This window comes from Anguilla anguilla, chromosome 4 (assembly GCF_013347855.1).
Source record: "Anguilla anguilla isolate fAngAng1 chromosome 4, fAngAng1.pri, whole genome shotgun sequence".
Lineage (NCBI taxonomy): Eukaryota > Metazoa > Chordata > Actinopteri > Anguilliformes > Anguillidae > Anguilla > Anguilla anguilla.
The window spans coordinates 12,499,259-12,523,798 of NC_049204.1; the positions used below are offsets into that span (position 1 = coordinate 12,499,259).

Sequence of the window (24,540 nt, forward strand, 5' to 3'; positions counted from 1 at the left end):
GTGTCTCCTGTCTAAGTTAAATTTTATTTGGACCTCATCCATAAGGATGTGCAGAGCACACCAACACATCCGCGCAGTGTAATGCATTTTTTTTTAAGCCAGGCATAACAGTTATTCCGGTTCTGTATGGTTCTGCCTGGATTTGGAAAGCAGACCCCGTAGAGTGCAGGTGAGTGGTTCCTAGCCTCGGGTATTATGAACTTCTCACTGGTAAGTCTGATCTTTGAACTGTCCTACCATTGCATTGCACCACCCCTTGTCCAGAGCTAGGGTATGGTATTCTAACTATAAAAAAAAATGTTTTCAACATACAATGCCATCTAGAGAATGCCACACATTGGGGCTTTATTGTGTAGACATGTGAACCCAGAATAGTGCCACACTCTTGGTGCTGTGTAGGTATGGGGCATGCCCTGCCAAGCTGTAACTTGCCGGATGGCATACCTGTCGTTCCAGTTCCACAGAATTTGGTGCAGACATGCGTGCATCACAAATGTGTATTTCAGAGTGCAAATTCGGGATTCACGGGTATCTCCAGGTGTCCTGACTTCGGGCATCTGCCAGTCCTGTTGACTAGAAATAGTTGATTCCCTGTGCGTGGGCTGCACAAATGCCCACATTGGCATAGTGCCATCTGCTCCAAGCAAACATTGTGTGATGCCCACTCCAGCTAATGCACACAAGCACATACACATGCATGTTTGTGTTAGCACCGGACAGGACTGGCTGCTTTAATGCATGTTAGGGCAATGGTTTCAGTTTAGGCCTGCGCTCAGCTTGTTTGTTTGTTTTTTGCTGTGTTAAAATATATAAAGATGTCTATTACAATGTGAGGCTGCATACACTTAATTTTTTCTGATCTGGTATTATAATGACTCTTAATTGCCTATGTCAAATTTCTGCCATTTGTTGTCATTACCAGGGTATTGCTTCATTGAAAACCACCACTGGCCTCAACTGCACATGACTTGAGAAATTCCATTACCATCCACACTGAAAAGACATTCCAGGTTGGTAAACCATACATCTTGTGAATTTGTAGTTTCTGCTCAAGCCATGAAAGTGGAAGGAAGATTTATTGCTGTCATGTACAAGGCACTGCCTTCTGGTGAAAAGATGTTCCACTGCAATTTGAAAGAGAGGCTTATGTGTGCAAGATGCTGCTCTCTATCAGAGGTTATGCAGAAATAACGTATTAAATGAGAAGAGCAACACTAATGCCTTGCTTCAGCCAGCATTTGTCCTCAACTTTGACTTCGTAATAATTCAAGTGTTTTTTTTTCTTTTATTTTTTTCTTTTACAAAGGGTTTTGATTTTGATGATTGCTGAAGAATCTTGGAGCTGTCTGACTTGATCTGTCCAAAAATATTTGGTGTTCTCTCTGGCTGGTAGTTGTATATGAAGTGGGAGAAGCCACTGCTTCTGACAGTTCATTGGGACATCTGGACAGACGCCCCCCCCTGAAACACACTGCTTTAGTCACAGACGCCGAATGACCAATTTTGCCTCAGTTTCCTTTGGCATATTTTTAGTCAGGCGGCTGGAATTCCTTGAAAAGATAAGAAGTGTGACTTTCCCACGATTGTTGCCCCCATGCGCATTCTTCATCGCATATTTTTGGCCGCGCTTCAGTGACATGCCGGTCGTGCTCGTGTCGATCCGCGTCCTACTTCCAGCTATGAGCCGTCCCCTTGTCTGCCAGGAATCTCATTTTTCGCCGCTCTGAGGGGGAAGCAGGTTCCCCTGGCCTTGCGCTCGGAGCGCCCAAACTCCAGAAAGGCGAGAGATCTCGGAATGTTGGCAAAACAAAGGACGCGTTGTTGTCGGGCCCCCGCGTACGATGGAGACCCGGGACGCCAAAGCGTCCGTCCGTCCACGCCTGCACGGTTTTGGTCAGCCGTGGCACGTCGAACTGCCGTTATCGAGCTATGGGCGGTCCTGAGCGCATCGGAGATGCCTGCATCTCTCCAGGTCGTCCTCTTGCTAGAACAGGCTCGCCGTCTTATCTGCCATCACGGCCTCCATGGAACTTGTTTCGGTTGGCACGGGGTTTGAAGTTCTTGGAATTTTGAGTGTTCCTGGTGCATTCTGCCAACGCGGTACTCTGAGTAAATATGCTTAGGCAAGCAAATACCTCCGAGATGATAGATAATCCGCGTGAAGGAAAACTGGGTGAGACGAGAGCCTTAATGCTGGAACACGCCAAACGGGGTATCCTGATCACGCTGCCATAGACACCCCCAAGATTGCTACTGGTTTTGTCGAACGGAAATGTCACAACGGGATTGTGCATGCTCCCTTGTTCACCTCCCCGGAAGTGTTCTCACACACACAGTCTGAAAGGTGCATGAAGGTAAAACCAGCTGTACCAGCAGATTTGCAACTCTGATGCCCCCTTACTGTTGCAATTCTGCTGCAGAGGTAGTCGCAATACAACCCCTGAAATGGGAGCAATGCTATTCAAATGGTCATGTTAGGGAAAGCAGGGAAAACATAAATTCAATTTATTTATTAAAATAATAATTAAAATAGCTACTTTTTCATGATCCATTTTGTGAAAAATGGGCAACCTGCCCTCCATCCCCCAATGGAGGGGGTCACAACAGTGATTGCATGAATTCACATGCTCAAGCCATCCCAAAACCAGGCAATCCACTGCAAAACAGCAGCCGCCATGATATGATCCTGAGATCACGGTGTATCGTTGCAGAACAAGACTTTGGGCATGACAAGGATGATGTTTAAGAGGATAATAGAATGACAAATCTTTGGATATTACCCTACCAGTTGTGCCCGAGGTAGATGGTAACTGAGTATTTTCACAACCATGCCCCAAGGGACTCATAGACCTGCCTGCAACACTGAGTGGAGCTGCAGGTAGGAGAAAGAAAGTTCCTGGTACGATAAACCGCAACTGTAGATCCAGGAATGCCATAGCCCATTGTCTTCATAAATGTCACATGTAGAATGGAAATAATTCCTGAAAGGTTTTTTTATCCACTTTTGAAATGGGCCATATTAACATTACTTGCATGCCCAGGTACCTTTTTTTAGATACCCTTTGATCTCAGCTAGGTAACTGTTTTGTGTGGCAGTGATGGACCTTTAATGAGAGTAAGTGCTTGGAAACTCCATTAATTAGTATCGAGTTGCTCCGTTAGAACTGACGGCATTCCTAGATAACCTCCGGCTTGTCCAACCCCTGGCATTACTGCTGCTTGTGTCATTGCAGTTAGAAGCCAATAGCCCTCCCCACGTCCATTAAGGGTCATATTACATGTTTCATATTACATTGAAGGATGATAGGACGTGCCCAGCTTGAGGAGAGAGGTTACCTTTCAACCTCCCAAACCCCTGCCTAATCATAATACTTGATGTCAAGATGTCAGTGCCTGCAGCATAAAATTGCGAACACAGTACAATACAATTTTACATACATTTCACGAACAATGCTGGGGGAAAAGTCAGTGGGCTTCAATCTGCAGGAAATATTGTCTCCTTTATTGTTGTTTTATGCAAATGTGTGGTCCTTTTGTCCTCCCAAAAATGTTGTCTTCCCAGAATGAAAGCATTCCCATTTTTAATGAATGTTTACAGAATAAGGAAAAACTCACACTGTTTTTTCTTTTTCCTTGAATGAGATTATATGGGCTGAAAACCATAGTTATGACTTCACTTTTCTAGGAAAGGCCAAAATGGGAATTAAGATACTAGGAAATGAGAGGATGAGGATTATTACAGAACTAAGCAGTGGAGATTTGTGAATATTTGAACGATCTATTTTCAGTTCTTTGTACTGTTGCCATCCTGGAGTTCCTAGAAGGATTAGCGGTTTACATAAAAATCAGTGATGACAACTTTCTTCCTACGACTCATTTGTATCAATGCAAAAGATTTAAAAGATTTAGGTGTGGTGATATTTGTTTTGCTGCATTTCAGCTGAAGGGCAAGGGCTTAGAAGGGTGTTAAACATTCAGTTCACTTGTTCAACTGATTTACCAGCAACGAGGACACAGAAATACTTTGTTTACAAGTGCATTTTCCAAATGAGCTCGTCTTATAAAAATTATTCAGAACTAATTTTAGCAATTTGAGTGTCATGACAAGTTTAACAAGTGGTCTGTTGTCTTACCAAAAGAGCTTTCAGTTCCTGTCGTGTGGATCTGACTTTCAATTCCATGTCTCTGTGGGGGGGGGGGATTTTGGATAGGGGAGTTTCATCACACTCATCATTGTACAGAAGCATTCTACAGCCGTTTTTCATTTGAATTCTGGACACACTTGTTCATATATAACTTTACCCAAACAGAGTTTATGTATAACTTTTTGAGCCTATTCCCAGCCTATTCGTCTGTGTAGTTAAAAATAGCACCCCTTTTAAAATTCTGATCCAAACAATGACCCTCATTGTGTGTACTGCTCAAGGCCTAGTCTTCTTAAATCACTCTTTATGGATAAATTATAGATGTTTCTGCTTAAACTCTTTTATTTGATTTGCTGAATTAAATGTTCATTATATATTTAAGTTTTTTATATGGTAGATGTCTATCATAAGAATGAACATATGGTAAATGAAGGCACGTTTTTGCAGTTAGCCTTGAGCTAAATAGGTTACCAGTTTTGAATACCTCTTTCAAAGCTCCTCCGCTTTCTTTATACACTTTAAGATGGTTTGATTAGTTTAATTGCTAAATTTTCCCACGGTGGCTCTTTGCTATTTGACTAATGACTAAATTATGAAGCAACTCTCCGCATAAGGTAACAGTAACATCGAAAATTAGCAAGGGACAGATATTTGAGCATTTGTTTTTGTTACCCTTGTCAAAGCTGACAGACATTCTTAGCTCACATGACACATGAAGTCATTGAATTCTTGTCACCGTTTTAGAGTTTGCTAACTTGTTATCCAAAATGTGGATCTGATCTCACCACATTTTTCCATTGGAATTCCAGTACCATCCTTTCATTAAAGATATATATGTAGAGTTAAAGATATATGCAGGGAGTGATAGTAATTTGACATATATATATATATATATATATATATATAGTGGTGACAATTGTTTACAAACAAAAACAAAAACCCTTAACACAAGAGGATTTGAATTTGTTCACCTAATAATGTTCACCTAATAATGTCTGATATTTTTAAAGAATAGCATCACCCAAGCCCCAGACAATACAGTATTAAGTTAATCTGTATCCTCCGTCTCAAAATCCACTTTGAGGCTTCGTACTGGTTTCTGAAAACTCAAGTTCTGTAGTACAGTCTGAGGTTGACGCCAAGGCTTGAGTTCTTACCTCATACTCCAAATTAAACTGGAATTCAAAAAAAAGCTAAATTCAATTAAAATGGGTGGCGCAATGGATGGAGTGGACGTCAATGCTGTAGTCGTGATCTTATTAGAGTAACTACAAGGACTTGATTGTGCAATAGATCACTAGTCCTACAGAAATCCATTTTGTATTTTGACACCAAAACTTATGGACACTGATAATTATATAAAAGTAACTAAATAACTACTGGAATGGATCTATGCTCTGCTTGCTCTGTATGACCAAACATGTCCTTGACTTCAGCTCAAGGATTATGCTTATGGGGTGAATACTAGTGTACAGTGAAAGGGAGCTGTTCTCATCCACTACACAGAGCCCAGAATCCAAGAAAGATTTAAAAGACAGGAGAGTAATTGTCATTACAATTTAACTCTGAGTGCAAATCACTGTCGAACACTCACCCATCTGTCTGTGAATCCTAGCCATTGGTAGCATTGTACAAATGCTAGTCATTCCTCACCGCACTATAAGTGCAGTGACTAAGGGAATGTACTGTGGTGAGTTGGCGGTGGTGAACTGCTTGGGGGTATGAACTATACGTTAGAATAGGGATGTTTAGGGTCAATGACATTCTTGTTCTTTGGGTGCAAAAAAAAAAGAAATTCTGTCAAAGAAAGCACTGTTGTTCTGTTGTGTTGCTACGCGCAGAATGCAGACGATTGTCAGTCAGTCCAAAGTGTAGGTTCTGGTTCTCCACAACAATACTGAGCCTTTACGGCCCCACACTTACTCACTCATTCACACCTCAGCCACATCGTCTGGGTTTTTACATTGTGGTTTCCTTGTGTCTGCTGGAAACCAGAATCCTCAGCTGATGTTGGGGGTTTGACGAGACAGGCGCTTGTATAATTCAGGAGCAGGTAAAGGCGGGAAAGTCTCCGTGAGTTTATCAGCGGCCTGTGGCACTGAACTATCCGCTGTGTGCTCAGTTTGTGCGTCGTTTCTGAGAGAGGAAGCCGGCTGTTTCGCAGCGGTGGAATGCAGTAGATGTGGTTAATTATCACTAATGAGACAGGCGACTCATGACTAAAACCCAGGCTCCGTGCTTTATCTTTGTGAGAGGGATCAAGGGTCAAAGTGATCTAATTGGGGACTTGGGTATCATGACCTTTCAATCTGGAAGGGCCAAAGAATGTTGAGAATCCAATTTGGCAGTGAGAGTCACGTAGAATGCGTACTCAGTACTGACTGGCCAATGGGGCTGAAAAGAGTTTTGGTCTTGCACGTCAACTTTGTAAAAAAGCAAATCTTAATAATTTATTTGTAATTCTTGGGGTGAGTGTGGAACAAGCTATTAGAGAAGAAAGTGGTACTGTCTCGAGCAACGCATTACAAAAAAGTGTTTGTATACAAAAATGTATTTTGCGTACCTTCCATTTTATGCATTATTAGTAGATTGTTATTTGAAGCTATTAATATTTACCTTGCATGCCGTTGTGGCATGTGATTTTCTTATGTGTTTCCATTGAAAAGTGGCAGATTGCTTTTAAATAGATATATTTTTTTCAAATACTCTAGTTCTCACACAGAAGCCCACAAATGGCTCCCACATCAATTTTGTTCTTGTCCATTTCTTTTTCACACAAATTCGTGAAGCGAAACCACTTCCCCTCCCTGACTGACAGGTGTGACCGTGATTGACAGGCCCTTAAAGATATCTTATGCCTTATCTTTTATCAACATCGTCCAGAGACCCCTCGGCTGTGAATGTCGTCAATCGCTCCATTGACCGCCGCAAGATGGCCTATCAGTTCGTCCCAGGCCCCGCTCACTTCCTCCCTCGCGTTCCTGCTGCACAGGATGTGACTCGCTCACGCTTCCTGGGGAGCGGCCCCGCTCGTTTCGAAACGCCTGCATTTCCTGCGCCGTGTCTTGTAGGGCCAGGGCGTGATTTCCTCATTCCTTCGCTTGGTTCCCCTCCCAATTTACGCTCTGGAGGCGTTCTCCAGTCCGGCTGCAGTGTTTGTTCAGCGAGCCCCGGTGTTTGGTTAAACCCCACGATCACAGGACCACAACCCCTCTGAAGGGAGACGCCAGCGCCTCTGCCTTTGTAAGAAAAGAGACCCTTCTGAAAAGGGTCTGTGGCCAGAGGCACGCCAACACTCGCCATGCCTCTGAACCCATTAAACATTTGCTCACTTAAACGTCCCCTGGTTTAAAATGAGGTCGGACATAATGTTCCTTACTATCTTGGTTGTCCGCTTCAAAATGACATTCTTTTTCAAATGACATTCGTCCTTTTTCACTTTGCTAGGAGCAGCTCCGTCCCCTCGTATAGCCTTGTATTTACTCCCTTATACAACCGTGTGCTTGCATCCCAAAAAAAGTGCCACTGGAGACAGCGGTCCACTGGTTTGACCCTTCTCCGTCATGCCCGTGGCTCCTGATGTTGGTGAGTGCTTTTCATGTAAAGAATTTATTTCTGACAAATTTACTGCCAGTCCTGGAGCTGGTCCCAGTTTGGGTCAGTAAACAGCTTAGCCCATTGTCCACCATCAGAGCGAGGTCTGTCTCACTCCCCTCTTTAATCTGGAATCTGCCATTGAAATATGCTGGGAAATATGCAGCAAATAGAGCCTGACTTGTGGAGAATCACAAGAGAAAATAGTCATTCCCTTTGAAAAACAGAATGTTTCTGTCATGGGATCGATTTTTTAATAGACCCATAAAAGCATTGCCTCTATAGCTTTTGGGCATACCGCTGTTGTCTTGCCCTCGTTTGTGTCTCTGTTCCAAAGCATTTGAGCGTCCTTTGCCAATGAGGTGTCAGATCCTGGTCTTGTGACTGTCTGACAAAAGACCCTCTTCCAATTTGTTGTGTTGAAGGACAGTGTCTTGGTTGTAAGCAAGTAAGAATGCTGATATACCAGTTTGGCTAAGGGGAAGGCCCAGACTGTGGGAGTTAATTATGTCTGTCTGAATGCTTACAAGCCTTGTAAATGTGGAAGACAAAAAGGGGTGTGTTTCTGTTTTTATCGACCCAAACTGAGCCGTTTAGAACAAAAAAGATCTTTTTGGATCTTGGAGAGCGTTTAGCCATTGCCAGCTACCTAATATGACAAGATATTGGTTTTAATTGACCACACTATCAGTGTGAGTCTTATGTGTGAAATTTATTCACTGAGTCATTGTCTGTCTACTCATGTGGTGTTGGAAATTCCCTAGAAGCATGTGGGAAGTGTGTTGACAAAAACACAATTGTGCAACAGCCCAAACCGAATACCAGGCATAGAAAAAAATAGGATATTTATAAAATTAGTGGGCTCTTTAAACTGTCATCACTCTGAATTGTGATTAATTAACATTGTGTCACTTAACACTGTGATAGGGTATTGTGCTACATTTTTTTTCAAGGTGAAGAAATGAAACTGAGGGGACATGTATTTGGACTTCCAACGGTACTTATTGAGAAGATTGTAAAGAATGGAAATAAGCATACCAAGATTTCCTCAATCCTATTCTGTGCTTTCTGGATTATCCAGAGGAGAGAACCCTGGTTATATCAAGAGGAGGGAGCAGTGCAACTCAGAGGATCAGTGCGCTTGCACACAGCCTCATCTTCTATTTGATCAGCACAAGAAGGTCATCTGATTGACTCTTGCCTTCAGGATGATTTTCTAGCAGTGGTAACCTGTTCCTGAAGATCTACCCTCCTGTCGGTTTTCATTTCAACTCTAAACACCTGACTCTGCTAATAAGCAGCACCACAAGGTCTCTAGCTGTTGAATGAGGTGTATTTTGTGAAGGTTGTAATGAAAACGTACAGGACTGTAGATCTCCAGGAACAGCGTTGGTTACCACTGTTTCTAGAGGTTGCCTCTTTTTGTCAATGAGAGAAATTGCTGTCGCATGATTCAGGAACTTTTACCTTATGAGAAATCCACCTCTGAATGGTTCTTTATGACAGGGTATAAAGAAAAACAAGAAGCATTCAGATGTTTTTTCGTGTCACGTATAGAGCTCCAGGTTAATTATATTCCAGTCCAGTCACTCTGCAATAAAACCAATTGATATTTTGTTTGCTTGACCTCTCCTTAGTGTGAGGGATTGCAATGCTGATTACGATCTGAAATAACAACCTCTTTATGAGGCACTTACCAGTTTTACTTTCATTCAAAAAGGGTGTGTTCTGTTTGCCAGTCCATTTTACTTGTGTGTAGTTTGCATTCCCTGGAATGTGAACACATGCTAAAGGGGCTGCTATTTGCTGAATCACCCTGTGATTCAGACCACGTCAATGCGATGCTTGGCTGGTTGCGGTTCCGAGGGGTTTCCAGATGTTACAAAAGGAGTGACCAGATGAGGAGGAGGAGTACACAATATATCGGTTTGACAACATTTCATCTTCCTTCGCGGTCGTACCAAAAGTAGCGAAGAGCTTGTTGGGCAGACTGAGTCTTGTGTCAAGTCTGGCCTTGCAGTTTGTTTGTGGTTTCCATTTAAGTTTGACCCTGTCGCCAAGCCTGCTTGGCCAAGGTTAATTATGAGAGCAGGCAGGGCTTTTTCTAATGGCCGGAAAGTCGCTTCGTCCGTCTGTCTGAAAACGGCAGGAACGAGCCACAGAAATCCAGGGAACATCCGTCATTTTAGGAAGGCCCTCGACATTCCTTTGCAGTTCACTGAGCCCAGCCTTCCAAAGCTCCTCCTATCAGGAAGTTTGGCACAATGGAAGCACACTGCCAGAAGCATGTAGTCAGACAGTCTGGACAGAGGACGGGGTGGGGGGGGGGGGGGGTGGTGAACACTGTGTCAACCCCTCTTTTCAGGAATCTGTGACCAATGGCAGATGAATTCACAGGGGGGAGCCCAGAGCAGACGTGGGAAACAAAGGGGAGGGTGTAGCACAGACATCACCAGGAACAACAGGCCGGGCGAATGGTCCGTCTAACCCAGATGAGATGGATGTGTTCCGAAACTGACTTAACGCTCAGATGTCTATCATACCAACTCACCCTTTATGATGTTTATTTCACTAGAATTTAAAAAATGGCTTGCTACAAATCTGGACTTTAAATTGCATTTCTGATATTTCCATTTTGCAATCACTTTCAGAGGCTGTTCTGTAAATGAAATGCCTTTAGCACTTGAGTGAATAGCCTTTTTATCTTGAGCACAGTCATTTGGAAAAACTTTCAAACTCTATGAATATTTTCCTCTCCCCCAGCAGTTAGCTTCTGGATGAAGTGTTGCATTAATTCAACAGAGAAAACAGTTACGAGTATCCTTCTTTAGTTTTTTTTTTTTTTTGTATGCAGTCCAGGTAGGAAGATTATTTCTTATCTCACAGGATTTGAGCAATAAATATCTCATGATATGAAATGCCTCAATGTTTCCCCCCCTCCCCCTGGAATACAACCACATCCTGAAATTCCTTGTCAGCACAAGCTTGGATTACTGAGCTTTACCGATTCACATATTTGCACCTATGCCAGGGACCCTCCTCCCCCCATTCAGAAAAGGGCACGTATTTTCAAGGATGTCCTGTTGGAGCACAGACTAAACACAACACCTCTATTTTAGTATACAAACATCCCTGGTGTTCCTACTCAATGGAATTCACTCATATTGCTTTTTTTGCTTTTGACCATATTGGCGCTTTCCAATAAGCTGTCAAAGTGATTTTTTTGATTTCGTGTTTGAAATTATGTGATCCTTAGGGTTCTATTTTAAGAACTGAGTGCTCTGTACTGAAAATGTTTTTCAGACTTATGGTTTAGATATGGATACCGTTACGTGTTATGGATATGGGGCATATTGGGTGACCCATTGATTCTGTGATAGGTTTGGCCCAGTGAGAACAAACTTTGTTGTACTCCTGGAACCTGATTTGGAACATAAACTAACCAAAAGAGACTGTCCCAATATAATATGCACACTTGATCACACTTGCACGCTTGGGCTCTTGGCACGCACTTTCATGTATTTAGGATAAGTGCGCATATGTGTCCCATTTCTCAAATTATCAAAAGTGCAGTGTACTTGATGTAAACTTTATCCAGACTTACGCTAAGACCACTCCAGAGCAGCATTTGGCCTAGTACACAGACCCACAATGCAGCAAGTTGGTGACGTTTATCATTGACACCAGTCAGAAGATTGCCGGTTTGTTTGCTAGAGTAAAAAGCCACCGAAGAAACAGCAATAACAAAAGAAATCAGAAAGGGGCAAATACTTTTTCACAACACAGTATTACTAGTTATTAAGAGCAAGGACTTAATACATACTTGCGCACTATATGCAAATTTATGTTGCACATCACAATACATTACCTAAGTGTTTAAGTACCCAAGAGCACTTAGTGTGTTGAAATGGCACAGCCCCAAAGAGAACATTGCCCTTCATTTTTACAGATGCAACATTTGAAATTTTGGGAAGTCCCGAAGGTTTATACAGATGGTCAATGCTTAAAACATTCCAACATTCCCGAGTGAATAGACGCTCCTTTGTCTAATAGAAAGTCGGTGAGTAGGATTCTCTCTTTTCAAAGTTGAATATATTTAGTAGCAGATGCAATATTCTATTTCCTTCATGTTCAGATCATTTCTCAGATCACATTTTTCATATACCATATAAAAACTTGTAGCCGCGACACTTAATCATTTCCTCGAACAAATTAATGCGCCAGACGTTCTGACATCTGTAACGCAGAGTACAAAAAATGGCGACAACGATAGCTGAACAATGCGAACGCATTCCGAGCCGCGAGGAGCGCGGCATTGTGCGCCCTCGCTTGCTTCGCAGCGGTTCCGCCACCTGCTCTTTTTCGGGGGGCGTCCTGTCACTAAGCTACGGGGGGACGGAAGCATCCATCTCATTTCGGTGGCCGATGGGCGGCGGCGCTGCTCTGTCAGAGCGGCCCGAGGACACGTCTTCATCTGCGCTGGAGGCGTTGGCTTCGCGAACCGTCTGCCCAAAGTGCACTGCCTGCCGCCGCGGGCCTGCAACCCGAGTCCCATTGTTCATCCGTGTGTGTGCGTGTGTGTGTGTGTGTGTGTGTGTGTGAAATCTGTCGCCCGACAGTCGGTCTCATGTCCATTTTTATGATCATGGAATTCAGAGGCTTCACGATGATATTTCTTAAACCACATAACTAGAACTAGATTTGTTCCAATATGTTTCCAATATGTCATCGGTAGCATTGTTTCTTGACTAGCAGCATAAGATGGTCATGTTTCCGTGACTGTGTTTAGTGCTAACTGAAGTTGGATGTTAAATTTTGACTTAAATTCTAAATTAAGTACATTGGTGACTTGAACTTGTATTTATTTGTATAGATTTGAGCCTTTCTGACATCCATTACACTATGAACAATTGCTGCTGCTGTCTGTCCTCGATATGTCACGGTATATTTAGAATTATAGTTTGGTACGAAGAAGCTTGGCACCAAAGCATAATTTGAGTATTTCAAGATGGTTTTAAAACATTCAGATAATGTTTTCATAATTTCGTATTCGCAAAGGAGATGTGTGAGCCAGAAGTTATGTAAGGTTTGACATTTTGAAAAGGAATGATTTCTATTCCTTGTAATTCCTTTCTGATTCAACTGAATAACTAATTGCAGATGGGAATTGAGCGCAGCGTCATTTTCATACCTTTCGGTAAATTAAATTCAGTCCTGCGGGATTCACCGGTCTATAAATTGCCAGGTTGACAAGGCTTTCCAAAGCCTCTGGTCTACAATGGGTTGCATTCCACATAACAAAAATGTATGACTAGCTCTCTGTTGTGAATTGAAAGAACTTTTATTATACCATATTAACATAGTGAGTTGTTACAGAATACACTGCCTCCTGTTTGAAGCATAATTGCGCATAGATTGCAAATGGGGGAAAGCAAGAATGCGATTATATAGGGAAGAGGATGTCACAGAACAGGTGCTATGCACCGAGTGTAACTGGGGAGAAGGGCATAAGTAAATAAGCCTATCTCAGAAATGTGTGTGAGAGCGAGTGTCCGCGGGGGTCACCTCTGATATAGTAACTATGTAGCCACGGAGCCCATTAGCCGCTAGACAAACAGTCTGATCCCTGTTTGCGCATGATAGACACAGGCTGAGGGTTCACACCAGGTCCTTTCCCAGCAGCCCCCAAATTCAGGGGTTGCTGAGATGCCCTGGTGTCCAGCCTGCCAGATGGTGGGAGTCTGACAGGTGCATCTGCCCCTCCAGCCCACAGGCGAAAGATGCAGATGCCTTTCTCTCCATTCAGCTGCAGGCGTCGGCCCTAATCTGATACTGCACAGGGAGGAATGCAGCGTTTCGCTTTAATGCTAAATCCCCTCCAAATACTCGAATCTATATCCACAGCGTCCAAAAATAAATGGTTATCCCCTGCCAAATGGATGATAAGCGTGCATATGTTTTGGACACACAGTTCCTTCTTGCTTCCGTGTTAAATTTCTATGCCTTTGCGAGATGTGATTAAAAAATAAAAAGAAATTAAATCCAAGTTTCACTTGCATAAATGCAGAAGAAATAAACTATGAAATAAAAGACTGATTTAATTTTTGAGCCAAGGGGGGTTTTCAGTAAATGTTCACTCAATTGACATAGAATAGTACACCTTGTCCAGAACATGTTTGTTTTCATAATGTGTATTTTTATCATGAATATTGAGCGATTGCGTTACATTTGTGAACTCATGACTTTGTTTTCCCCACAGAAAAGTGGGTCTTAAAATACTGCCTGAAAACATTCCTCAGAGATAAAAGGTTGAAATTGGTTCCCAAATAAATATTTTTTTCGTGCGAATGAACAATGATTTCATTTTATTTCTTTTTTTGTGAAAGATATGAGCTGCAGAAATACTTTTCTGCCACATTGAGATCATGGAATCCTTGAACTTCTTTGCTTGGAAAAGGGCATGGCCTGTTCTGACAAACTATTTACTGTTCCAGAGTAGGTCAGATGATAAGACTACTGAAAAGGCTGATTACCTGTTCAGAATTTGAATGGAAATCGACTGTTGTACATGAAAACCGTTTTTTAAGTGTGCTGTTACCAATTCTACTTTAATTTGTCAGGTGGGTGCAATAAACCAAAAACAAAGTGTAAATTAACTGTGATTACAGTAGTGTCTAGTAGTAGGCCTATATTATATCATCTTGAAATCAGGGACTCAAGGCCAGCCATTGTGCTTTGTGCAGATTCTAAACTCCTGGCTTATCCCAGAGCGGTACTTAGTGTATTGAAGAATAAAATAAATTTGTAACCTGTTTTTAAAGCCCACTGTTATGGTTGTAGTTTCAGTTCAGTCATAGATACTTGTATTTAAAGAGAAGGTGTCAACAATGCATGGACACCAAGGACAATGCATCTGCGCAGTAAGTCTGTCTTTAGCCTCTAAGGGTTTTTCTAAGTGGCATTTCAGCTTAATGAAGAAACCTATTTCTATATGAACTGCTCTTAGTCAAGCTATGGAAATAAATTAAATACACATTTTCTCTCTGCTTAACCAAGAGTAGTTTCTTACATTGTAGTAAAACAGTGTATCACACTTTAATAATGTGTATATGAAAGAAGTAGAGAAAAGTAATTAGAAAGAGGGTATTTGTTACGGTACAATATTAATTCTTGGTGTACAAACATTGGAAGTATTATTGGAGACAGAGTTGTTGAAGGACAATGAGATAAGACAATGGTATATGGTTCTGGGAGTTTACAGTGAAAATGGCCTGTTGTATGAACTGAGCGATAATTGTGTGGCCTTGCAGTTGCTGTTTGGGGTGAGGGAGAAGGGCAGTAATTTCTGTCATTAGCAGAGTGCTCCGGCCTTCTGTCCAAAATGGATTTGGTTTGTCGGATGAGTGGGGGAGACTAAGAGGCCAGTAATAAATGACTTTGGAGATAACAATCACACAGCTGCTGCACTATGACCTTGCTGTAAACCCTGCCTACTGGTAGCCCCAGGTTACACAATTACTGACAGCATTAGGGAAGCTGAATGGATGCCCCCTCTTAAGGTAAAAAAATACCTAAGGTTGCAAATGGGCCATATGGACACTTGTTTTAAAAATTCTATAGAGCTCCCTCTGTTTTTATAGTTTTACCCATGTGGATCAAGGGAACAAAGACAAAAATAAGCTTCTGTTCAATGACAAGTATTGGGCAATATATTATGAGTAGAAAGGCTTGTTTAAAGTATTTTATTAAGGTTTTGTGTTCAAACAAATCACAATGCCCTGTGAAAAAAATATGAATGTTGAAAAATATACTTTACCGGACACAAAAATAATACTTTCACACTTACTGACACAAACATACAAAATTTACTTTCAAAATGACTGTTCTGTTATTCAGGAACAAGAATATATTTCAAATTACATGTGTACTGCCGGATCAGTTACTAATGCAGCACTGGGCCATTGTTTAAATGGCACAAAACCTACCCCCCTACACACACACACACACAGGCACCCGCGCACACTGTGTAGTTGCTCCTCATTCTGAGTAGCTTGTTTGTGTTGCGTTGTTTGGTGTGGAATTCTCTCTGTTGGTAGATGTTGTAAAGTTCCAAGAGTTTGGACATGGTGCACTGACACACACACACTTGTAACTACAATTCAGACGTGTTGTTTGACAAACAAACTATTCAGGATACCCTATGTTTTGTTTTGCCTGTTGTTGAGAAGTGCATAATTACAGTCGTATGTCCAACCTACACAATGAACTGAGCTTCTTTTTTAACTGTCAAGGGCTACTTTTCTTAATACCCATCACAGCACCTGTGATGGAAGTGAGACCTTAGGAAGTGAGTTAGAGGGATTTCAAGTCTTGATCTTTGTCCAGTTCCACTCAATAAAGAAAGACAAGGCATTATTTGATTGAGCAGAATGGAAATTCCCAGAGCTCAAGGAATCCAAAAGATTTTCTTAACTCACTTCACCTAAAGCTTCAGTAGAAAGAGTAAGGGTTTTTTAAATAAACCGCCTACAGAATAATGATGTTTAGACACTGGGAGGTGAGAGTTTGATGATGCTTTCTGTAATGCTGCCAGTTGTGTACTGTATGCATGCATGCATGTCTCCACCATTGTCTCCACATGGATGAGTTGGATGCTGCCTGCTGCCCCTTTGTTCACAGGGAAAACCGTAATTGGCTAGAAAATGTCAGCGGCTGCCTCCTGATTATTGGAGATTCAGTCGCCGCCCATTGACATGGTAATGTGAGGAATGTGGCAATTTCCTCCCTAGCAGGAAGACAAAGGGAAATGGTCCGTAGCTCCCTGCTTCTCACCTCTGATCAGAGGATGGTCCTCCCCACGCTCCCTGCCGTAGGCACCCTGTGCGGCCACTGTGAAGCTTGGCCCATTCACAGTTTCTGATGGTTCGGCCTTCCCCAGGAGGGGGCCTGGAAATACTGTAGTTTGTGGGTGTTCAAAGCTCATACCGATGATTGATCTGACAATGCACTTTCATCCTTTTGTTTTGATGGACCTCTTTGAAAAGTTTTTTGAACATTCCTGGTAACAGTAGAGGTGTTCTAGTAAGATTCAGGCCAATAAAACAGCTATGTAATCGAAGTCAGCAGTTATGGCATATATCCTGGTCTTGTCATCAGCGGTTTGTGGAATTGACCTCTAGAGTAGAGCGATGCTGTTGTAACACTGAGACAGACAAATAATTTAAGCAATTCATCCAGCAAACATCAGAGCTGCCAGGCTATATAACAAGAAGGGTCCTATTTGTATCTCATTCCATGTCATGCAAATATTGCACAAATGTGTAGTGACATCTCATTCTGTGTGCTTATTTTGAAATAGACATCTCACAGAATACACTGTCAGAATGATTACTGTAGCCTTCAACCTGTGAATGTGGTCAATTGCCAGTTATTGTCATGTAAACTACAAGGACGCTATTTGAATGTGAAAGTCAAGCTTGTTTAAATGGTAGCCATGGGTCCACATTCGGGGCGGCATTGTAGTATAATGGCTAAGGAATTGGTCTTGTAACCTAAAGGTCACAGGTTCTGATTCCCTGGTAGGGCACTGTCATTATACCCTTGAGTAAGGTACTTAACCTGCATTGCTTCAGTATATATCCAGCTGTATAATTGGATATAATGTATATGCTATGTAAAAAGTTGTGTAAGTCGCTGTGGATAAGAGCGTCTGCTAAATGCCTGTAATGTAATGTAAAAAGTGTCAAGTACTCAGAAAAATATTTGATAAAGTGAACCTGACAAGACAAGTATCATTGTTTTGTGAACACAAACATTAAGTGTAATTAATATTATTTCAAGGATCACTTTAGTCATATTCAGAAACTGAAACGTAGACTGGTGATGGAGTTACCTGCCAGGCTGTCAATCTAAGGAAGCACACATGCCTTACATGTGTCTTTCTGTAAGATGTGGGTGCTGGCAGGGACTGCAGTCTGAATTTTCTTTTTTTTTGGTTGGGGGGTTGGGGGGGTGGGGAGGGTAGGGTGCAGTAGCAGATGGTAAGGCTCGCTCTATAATGTCTGGTGCTGTGAGAACAATGCATCTCTCAGAGCAGTGATTAAGGGGGGTATTTTACTCGAGGGACAGCTGGCCGGCAGCCTGCCTTGCACTCACCACGCTCCTGCATGTACACACAAACATGCACTCTGCAGCCGCTGGCACGGGGTGCAGCTTAAATATTTACCAGACACATGGGAACAAATGACCATAAAAAAAGTCCCTTAAGTGTGTGAATCTTCAGGATATCCCATATAGCTGTTCTTCTGTACTATTGTGGATTTTTGAATATCATGTTGTATATGTTGCATTTTAATATGTTGTGATGTTATACAGCTGCTACCTTGGCCAGGTCTCTCTTGTAAAAGAGATTTTGATCTCAATGGGACTTCCTGGTAAAATAAAGGTTTAAAAAATTTTTTTTAAATCCCCAATGGCCATGTTTCTTGTCACAATGGCATTGGGACCGTGTTGTCCTTGTGGGCATGCAGACATAATGTCTGGTGTGTTTTAGAGGCAGTCAAGGTGGTTTACATCATACAATCTCATGATGCACACAGTGCAGTGGTGCTCCAAGCAAACTGTGAGTCTTTCTGCTTGTTGTGTTTTGCAACAGAATGGGTGTTGTCCTTAACATTCCCAATGCTTCCTGTTTTGCTAGGTATTTTCTAATGGTAAATCATTCATATTTTACAATTCACGAGTACCACAGGTAAAACATTAACCAAGGTGTTATGAAATGAGTGCAAGCGTAGCAGTTAACTCAAAAGTGTACTTGATTTGAGCCTATGGCAATATCCAGTGCCACCTGACCACTGACTCCAAATTGTACAGTTCTGACATTGCCGGGATAGATTGGAAAAACATGACACCAGAGAAAATATATTTTATCCACCTAGCAGTCATACCCTAGTCTGCCATTTACAAAGTTTTCTTAGATATTAATTTGCAGGAGGGAAACAAATCAAGCAATTACTGTGAAAAAGAATTCTACACCATGACCGAAAAACACACCTGTAACTATCCAGTAATTATGTCATTATGCAATCCCATTGATAGTGTGTTAATTATGTCTTATGAAAAGTGAAAATACAACTTTTCAAACAGTCATTTTAGCTCGTTTCCAGTGGGGATTTCACACACGCCGACTAGATGGTTGGAGCTAGTACTACACTCACTCGGTCTACCAACCCCCCCGCCGCCGCCTCCCAGGCTCCCGCCCCTTTCGCTTTTGATCCCAGAGGAACCTGGAGCTCTCGCATTCCAAACATTCCGGCCGCGGCGAACAATCAGCTCTCAGTTATTTATTAGCGCAGCGCGCTCCTCTACGAGCTCAGTCTACGGCTAGCACACTCTATCACCACGTACACACAAGTTGGTGGGGCTCTTACGGATGTGAATCGATTTTGAGTGAATAAATTGAGGATTACTTTCACTGATCCGGAATATAAAGCACACCAAAGCCGCTCATATGCTTCTGCAGAAATGAATCTGTGAATTGGTGAGTTTTTTTATGTTCTACAGATATTTTTTCAACTCGCATTCGCCGAACTATTAATATTAGCATACAGTTATGGATTTGGGATTACTAGTAAAATAATTTCTCCTGACGTTTCATGAAAGCTATTTTTTCTAAATGCAGCATTTCTTACATAACACAAGTTAGTGAACTGAAGTTGTGTTTATTTATTTTTGGTTTCGTGGAATATCCCTTCATATATTTTTGGTTTGTGTTAAAAGTTTCCAGCACTTGGATCGCTGGTACGCTTGAAGTGTATGGAATGTAACGTTATTGCTAGTGGAATGTTTTTTAAAACTCGATAGTTATGCCGCAGGTCGGAGAGCTAGTCTGATTGCGCTATAAATTCTTTTGCTATCACAGAATGTACAACCGTCACAGTTCTTATCAGATAACTTCACATAGCATTTCACAGAGCACGTACCGCGCTGTCTAGCCTATGTTCTTGCTAGTTGTAAAAGGCATACGTACTTCTGGTATTTGCGACTTGTAAAAACTAGCATGGTCGTTGTGAGGCAATGACATGAAATTGCCAAACGTCTGCAGCAGGAAATGATTGACACAGTTTTACAGGCTGCAAAAAACCCACAATTGGCGGCCGATATTTTATATTCAGAGGAAGGGGCGTGAGATATATGCGCATAGTCCTATAGGCTACTTTGTACTAGACTAAAATTTTGTGGTAAAAAAAGTTGCATTATAAAGAATTAAATTAACTTGGTAAAATTGGTTTGATATTATGCGTTGAAAATGATGCAGTTATTACTCTTAGCTGATAATTGCGCTCTGTAAATGCCCATTTCTAATGCATTTTAAGTCTAGGCTACTCTGGCTTTATACTATTCAGTTACTATCGGATATATTTGGCTGACTAAACGTATTCAACTGCCTCGTGTTTGCTTTCGCAGTGCCTTTGTTTCTAAATATTATGGGCCCGTCTGGTATTATGCACAAAACAGCATAAGGGTCCTTGAGGGCCATTTCAATTATATTTGGGAGTAAACGTGATGTTGCTATGGCAATAGTCTATGAAAGTCGGGGCACGTTGAGTCAGAGAGACACGACTGGTATGTGCCCTGTTTTTGTATCAAGGGCGCATGTGGCCATGGAAAAACATGCCATAGATTCACTGAGCGTTTATCCCAGCGATGCAGCTCGGTTTTACAGTTTGCTCGTCTCATTTGCTTTGGCCTCATTTGCTTCAGGTAAAGAAGCATGCAGTGTTTTCTTCTGCTTCTACCTCTTTCTTGTTCCTCTTCTTGCAAGCATATTCGGTTCAAAGGTGTTCTATGAATTAATGTCATGCATTTATGTTTTTTGTAATTTACTGCATACTTTCTCTTGCTTTGGCCAAATGTGCCATTTTTATGTTATTAATTTTACAGAAATTGGACATGGAATGTGTCCAATTGTGAGGCTGTGATTGTACGTGTAGGCTACTCGATGTGGTTTTGTAGCAGTGATGTAAAAAATAGTTTCAAGTTTCATCAGTTACATTGAACTTGTACATTGTATGCAATAGGATGCTGATGGATTTTCTTGTTCTTTCTAGGTCTGTGTCCCTTTGAAGTGAAACCCCTTAGTTTGTGTAGTGCCTTTAGCATCGACAACGGTTGCAATGAGAACAGCAGAAGAATCATACGGCACGGTCCTGCACCGGCTCATCCAGGAGCAGCTCCGCTACGGGAACCCCACGGACACTCGCACCCTGCTCGCCATCCAGCAGCAGGCCCTCCGGGGAGGGGGCAGCGGCGGGGGCGCAGGCAGCCCCCGCTCCTCCCAGGAGAGCCTGGCCCAGGACGAGTCTCAGTTCCTCAAAATGTCGGCGCGCCAGGAGCCCCAGGGCCAGGAGCACCAGACGGACTACCAGCATTCCGAGAGCTCCATGCGCCAGCTCTACCAGCTCCACGGAGAGGAGCTGCCCACCTACGAGGAGGCTAAGGTGCACTCCCAGTACCTGGCTTCTCAGAGGGGCCAGATGGGGCCGCAGCAGGCTGCGTACGAGGCTGCTCACGGGAGCGCCGGCAACCAGGACGAGGGCTTGTTGGACCCGAAACACGGGCACGTGCGCTCCCTCAGCGAGCGCCTCATGCAGCTCTCCCTGGAGAGGAGCGGATCCAGGGCCAACATGTTGTTGAGCTCCTCCCACAGCTACCCCCAGCTGTCGAAGCACCACGTCCATCACAGTGCGCACGACAGCCAAGGCCCCCACCACGTGCCAGAAAGCCAGGGCCCGCCACCAGAGTACCCCTTCTCCGTCAGGCCTCCGGGATACATGCTCAGCCACTCGCAGGAGCACGGGCACTACTACAGAGAACCGCCGCCAGCCTTCCAGTCTCAGCACCACAGGTAGGAGAAGTTCTCTCAAGACCACGTGATGATGCCACATAGATAGCACCGCTAGCACGAACACGTTTTAAATGGCATTCGCGGTCGGAATTTACACTTGGTGACCTTGAGTTTCACAAGCATTCTTTTTGCCTTGCATTAGTTTCTCAGATAAGACTGATGTAAAATGATCCTGGTCTTTCTGTCATTGTAGTCCTTCGGTGAAGGAAGTAAAAAAAAAAATCACAGCCCGTTTCTCTCCCAGATGAGTAGCCTACTGGATAGAAGCAAAATAACCAATGCCCTCTCCCCGCAGGTACATGCAGGCTCAACCACAGGCGGTCCGTCCCTGTGTCCGAACCACGCTGACCCCTGCCGGCATGAGTGACCTCATGACTGCTCACAACGGATTCAGCGGTAACCAGATGGAGGCGCTGCTGAGGGAGAACGAGCGGCTCAGGAAGGAGCTGGAGGGCTATAACGAGAAGACAGCCCGGCTGCAGAAGGTGAGGAGTGCCGTCTGCCAGCGTTCTCGTGGTCTGATGTGCTTTCTTCCATCCTTAGTCCATGATGCCTTTCGCGGAATGCTGATAGAAATTAAATTTGTAAAACGGTTTGCCAAGTAAGGAATCCACATCTGAAACAAAATGAACACGGTTGTTATGATGTGACCGACTGCCCTGTCCCCTCAGGTCTAGTGCAGCTTCCAACATGGAAAAGTTCTGTATGAGAGAATTTGATTTAAGGCTTTCAGATGGCTCATGAGGGGAGTGGATTTAGGAAATTATGAAGAAGAAGACTCTGCCAGTTCTGCATACCAGTAAGATTAGGTCTTTAGCCAGTTTTGAATATGTGGAATGGAGACATCGCAAGAGGTTTTATTTCCTTTTGGAACCACATCTCTGTTTAACATCTGAATCTTTATCAAGTTTGTCCACGGTTGGCTTGTTATGAAGTTTAACATTCCCTTTGCCTTTATTTTAACTCATTGCAGGTCGTTTGTTAAAGAGACACGCTGTGGGTAGCCAGTCTTTTTGCTTCATCTAAAATCCCAATTGTGAAAAGTAATTTGATTGTTACAAGCCATTGAGTCTCCTAAGAAGGCTATTAGCTGTTGTCTCGAAGGATGCACCCGTCATTGTTTATTGAAAGCCTTGCTCTCTGTGCTCGTGATGCGGTCAACAGCTGTAACCTGAGATGGGGAGAAAATTGAAAGTCTGCCAGAGCATTTAAAAAATAAAAAAAAAACTGATATTTTGCCCCTGGTGTGTGTGCCTGTGCCCCAAGTGGCTGCAGATGTCTGGTCTAATCGAGGGGATGTCAGGGAGAAATGAGGGGCCCCTGACCTTGTCACAGCTGACAGGCAGGCAGTGCACCCAGCAGCAGACCAACCCCAACAGTTGCTATTTAAGACTGAAAGGCCTCTTTCACTTTCACCCCCAACCAGCCGCGTACATGTTGCCTCATGTCTCAAATGCTTTTTTCCCCCCGCCTTCTTGATTCGGCCACAGAGATCCTATTGTGAAAAGGAAGAATTCAGGGTCCTTTAAAACAAAAACATAAGCCATGGAATACACAAGATTAAAAAAAAATCTCCCGCATGCATTCTCTCCTGCAATTTAGGCTTTTTAAAGACCCACATGAATGTATTTGTGGAAGGAATGGGTCGGAAAATAACATTTTGAAATTGGCTGAGGTTTCTTTTTTTAGTCGTTTTTTTTTTTTTGGGTGTATTCTAGGAAGTCTCTTGCCTCAGAAAGTTTGCATCATCTTGGTCTCCGTCCTCATTTAAAGAATGGTAATTAGAGGTGCGGAGACAGCCCAGTGCCCTGGAGTAAGTTTGTCAGAACACATGTGTCTGAGTCATGCTCTCTTTTTGCGGTGGCTCGTAGGTATTTGGCAAGGCCTGTTCCCCCTCCTTGCCTGACTGAGCTGGCACTCTGCCTGTGGGTATAAATGAATAACTCAAGACTGCTCCTGAGACCGGAGACCTTTAGGAATGCTGATTTCAGTCGTAGTTCTATGTGAGCCACGGCTGAAGTGATTCGCTTGTGGGCTTGTGTGTGATGAACGGGTGTGATGAATCGGGCACGCTCCCCATTGGTCTTATTCATTAACGTGTGATGTTTGAGCCCGAGGCTGAGGCATGAGCTCATTTGTCTTCTGGAGAAATTGAGACATTACTATGACTCTATAGGATCTGAAACATCTCAATAGTCTGTAACAAAAAAAAAAAACTCCTGTCTTTTCCTTTTCCCTTCTCTCAGCTGGAGCAGGAAATTCAGAGGATATCTGAGGCCTATGAGGTGTTGATGAAGGGGTCAGCAAAGCGGGAGACTCTGGAGAAGACGATGAGGAACAAGCTGGAGGCTGAGATTAAGAGGCTGCATGACTTCAACAGAGACCTGCGAGGTAAGGCTAAGTTCAGTTTCTCTGCACTGGCCTTAGTGTGTTGCTATGCCAAGCCAAACCATCGCAGGGTTAGCTCCAGGACATTCTTTCTCGGCTCTCCAAACTCGGTCAACGGAATTGGCCGTAGTTTTCTATGCTGGGGAGTGGGGACTGCGCTATGATGTACACATCTAATGAAAATGGTGATCATGGCAAATGTTAATTTATTTTAAGTGGTAGCTAGTACATAATAAATATGCCAGCAATTCTAATGCAGCCCAGTATTATCTTTGATTATTTTGAGAATGCTAAATGGCTAGCTAGCTAAATAGCCCCTGCAACTATCTAGTGACCCCAGCTCAACTCAGCTTGGCACAAACAGTGTCAGTAGGCTAAAATATGCTCCACTTACATTGCGTGTTAATCTGAGTCTACATGAAGCCTCATACACTATGCTTGTGCAATGCAGGCGTAATCGCAGCATTACCCATCAGTAACTTCTCTGAATGCTTCAATGTTTGTGTG

The 24,540-nt window shown here is 42.9% G+C and overlaps 1 protein-coding gene across 2 annotated transcripts in view; it reads left to right on the forward strand.

Moving 5' to 3' along the window:
• The first annotated feature begins 809 nt into the window (after positions 1 to 809).
• Positions 810 to 24,540, forward strand: part of amotl2a (angiomotin like 2a) — a 31,385-nt gene continuing 7,654 nt past the window's right edge. The window contains exons 1-4 of one of the 2 annotated variants that reach the window (XM_035414551.1): positions 810 to 1,010; positions 20,849 to 21,645; positions 21,941 to 22,130; positions 23,892 to 24,036. In XM_035414551.1, coding sequence (XP_035270442.1) covers positions 20,915 to 21,645; positions 21,941 to 22,130; positions 23,892 to 24,036 — 1,066 coding nt within the window. In that variant the 5' untranslated portion in view covers positions 810 to 1,010; positions 20,849 to 20,914. Of the gene's footprint in view, positions 1,011 to 19,029; positions 19,279 to 20,848; positions 21,646 to 21,940; positions 22,131 to 23,891; positions 24,037 to 24,540 lie in introns of those variants that run through there. The other variant, XM_035414550.1, reaches the window with a different exon arrangement.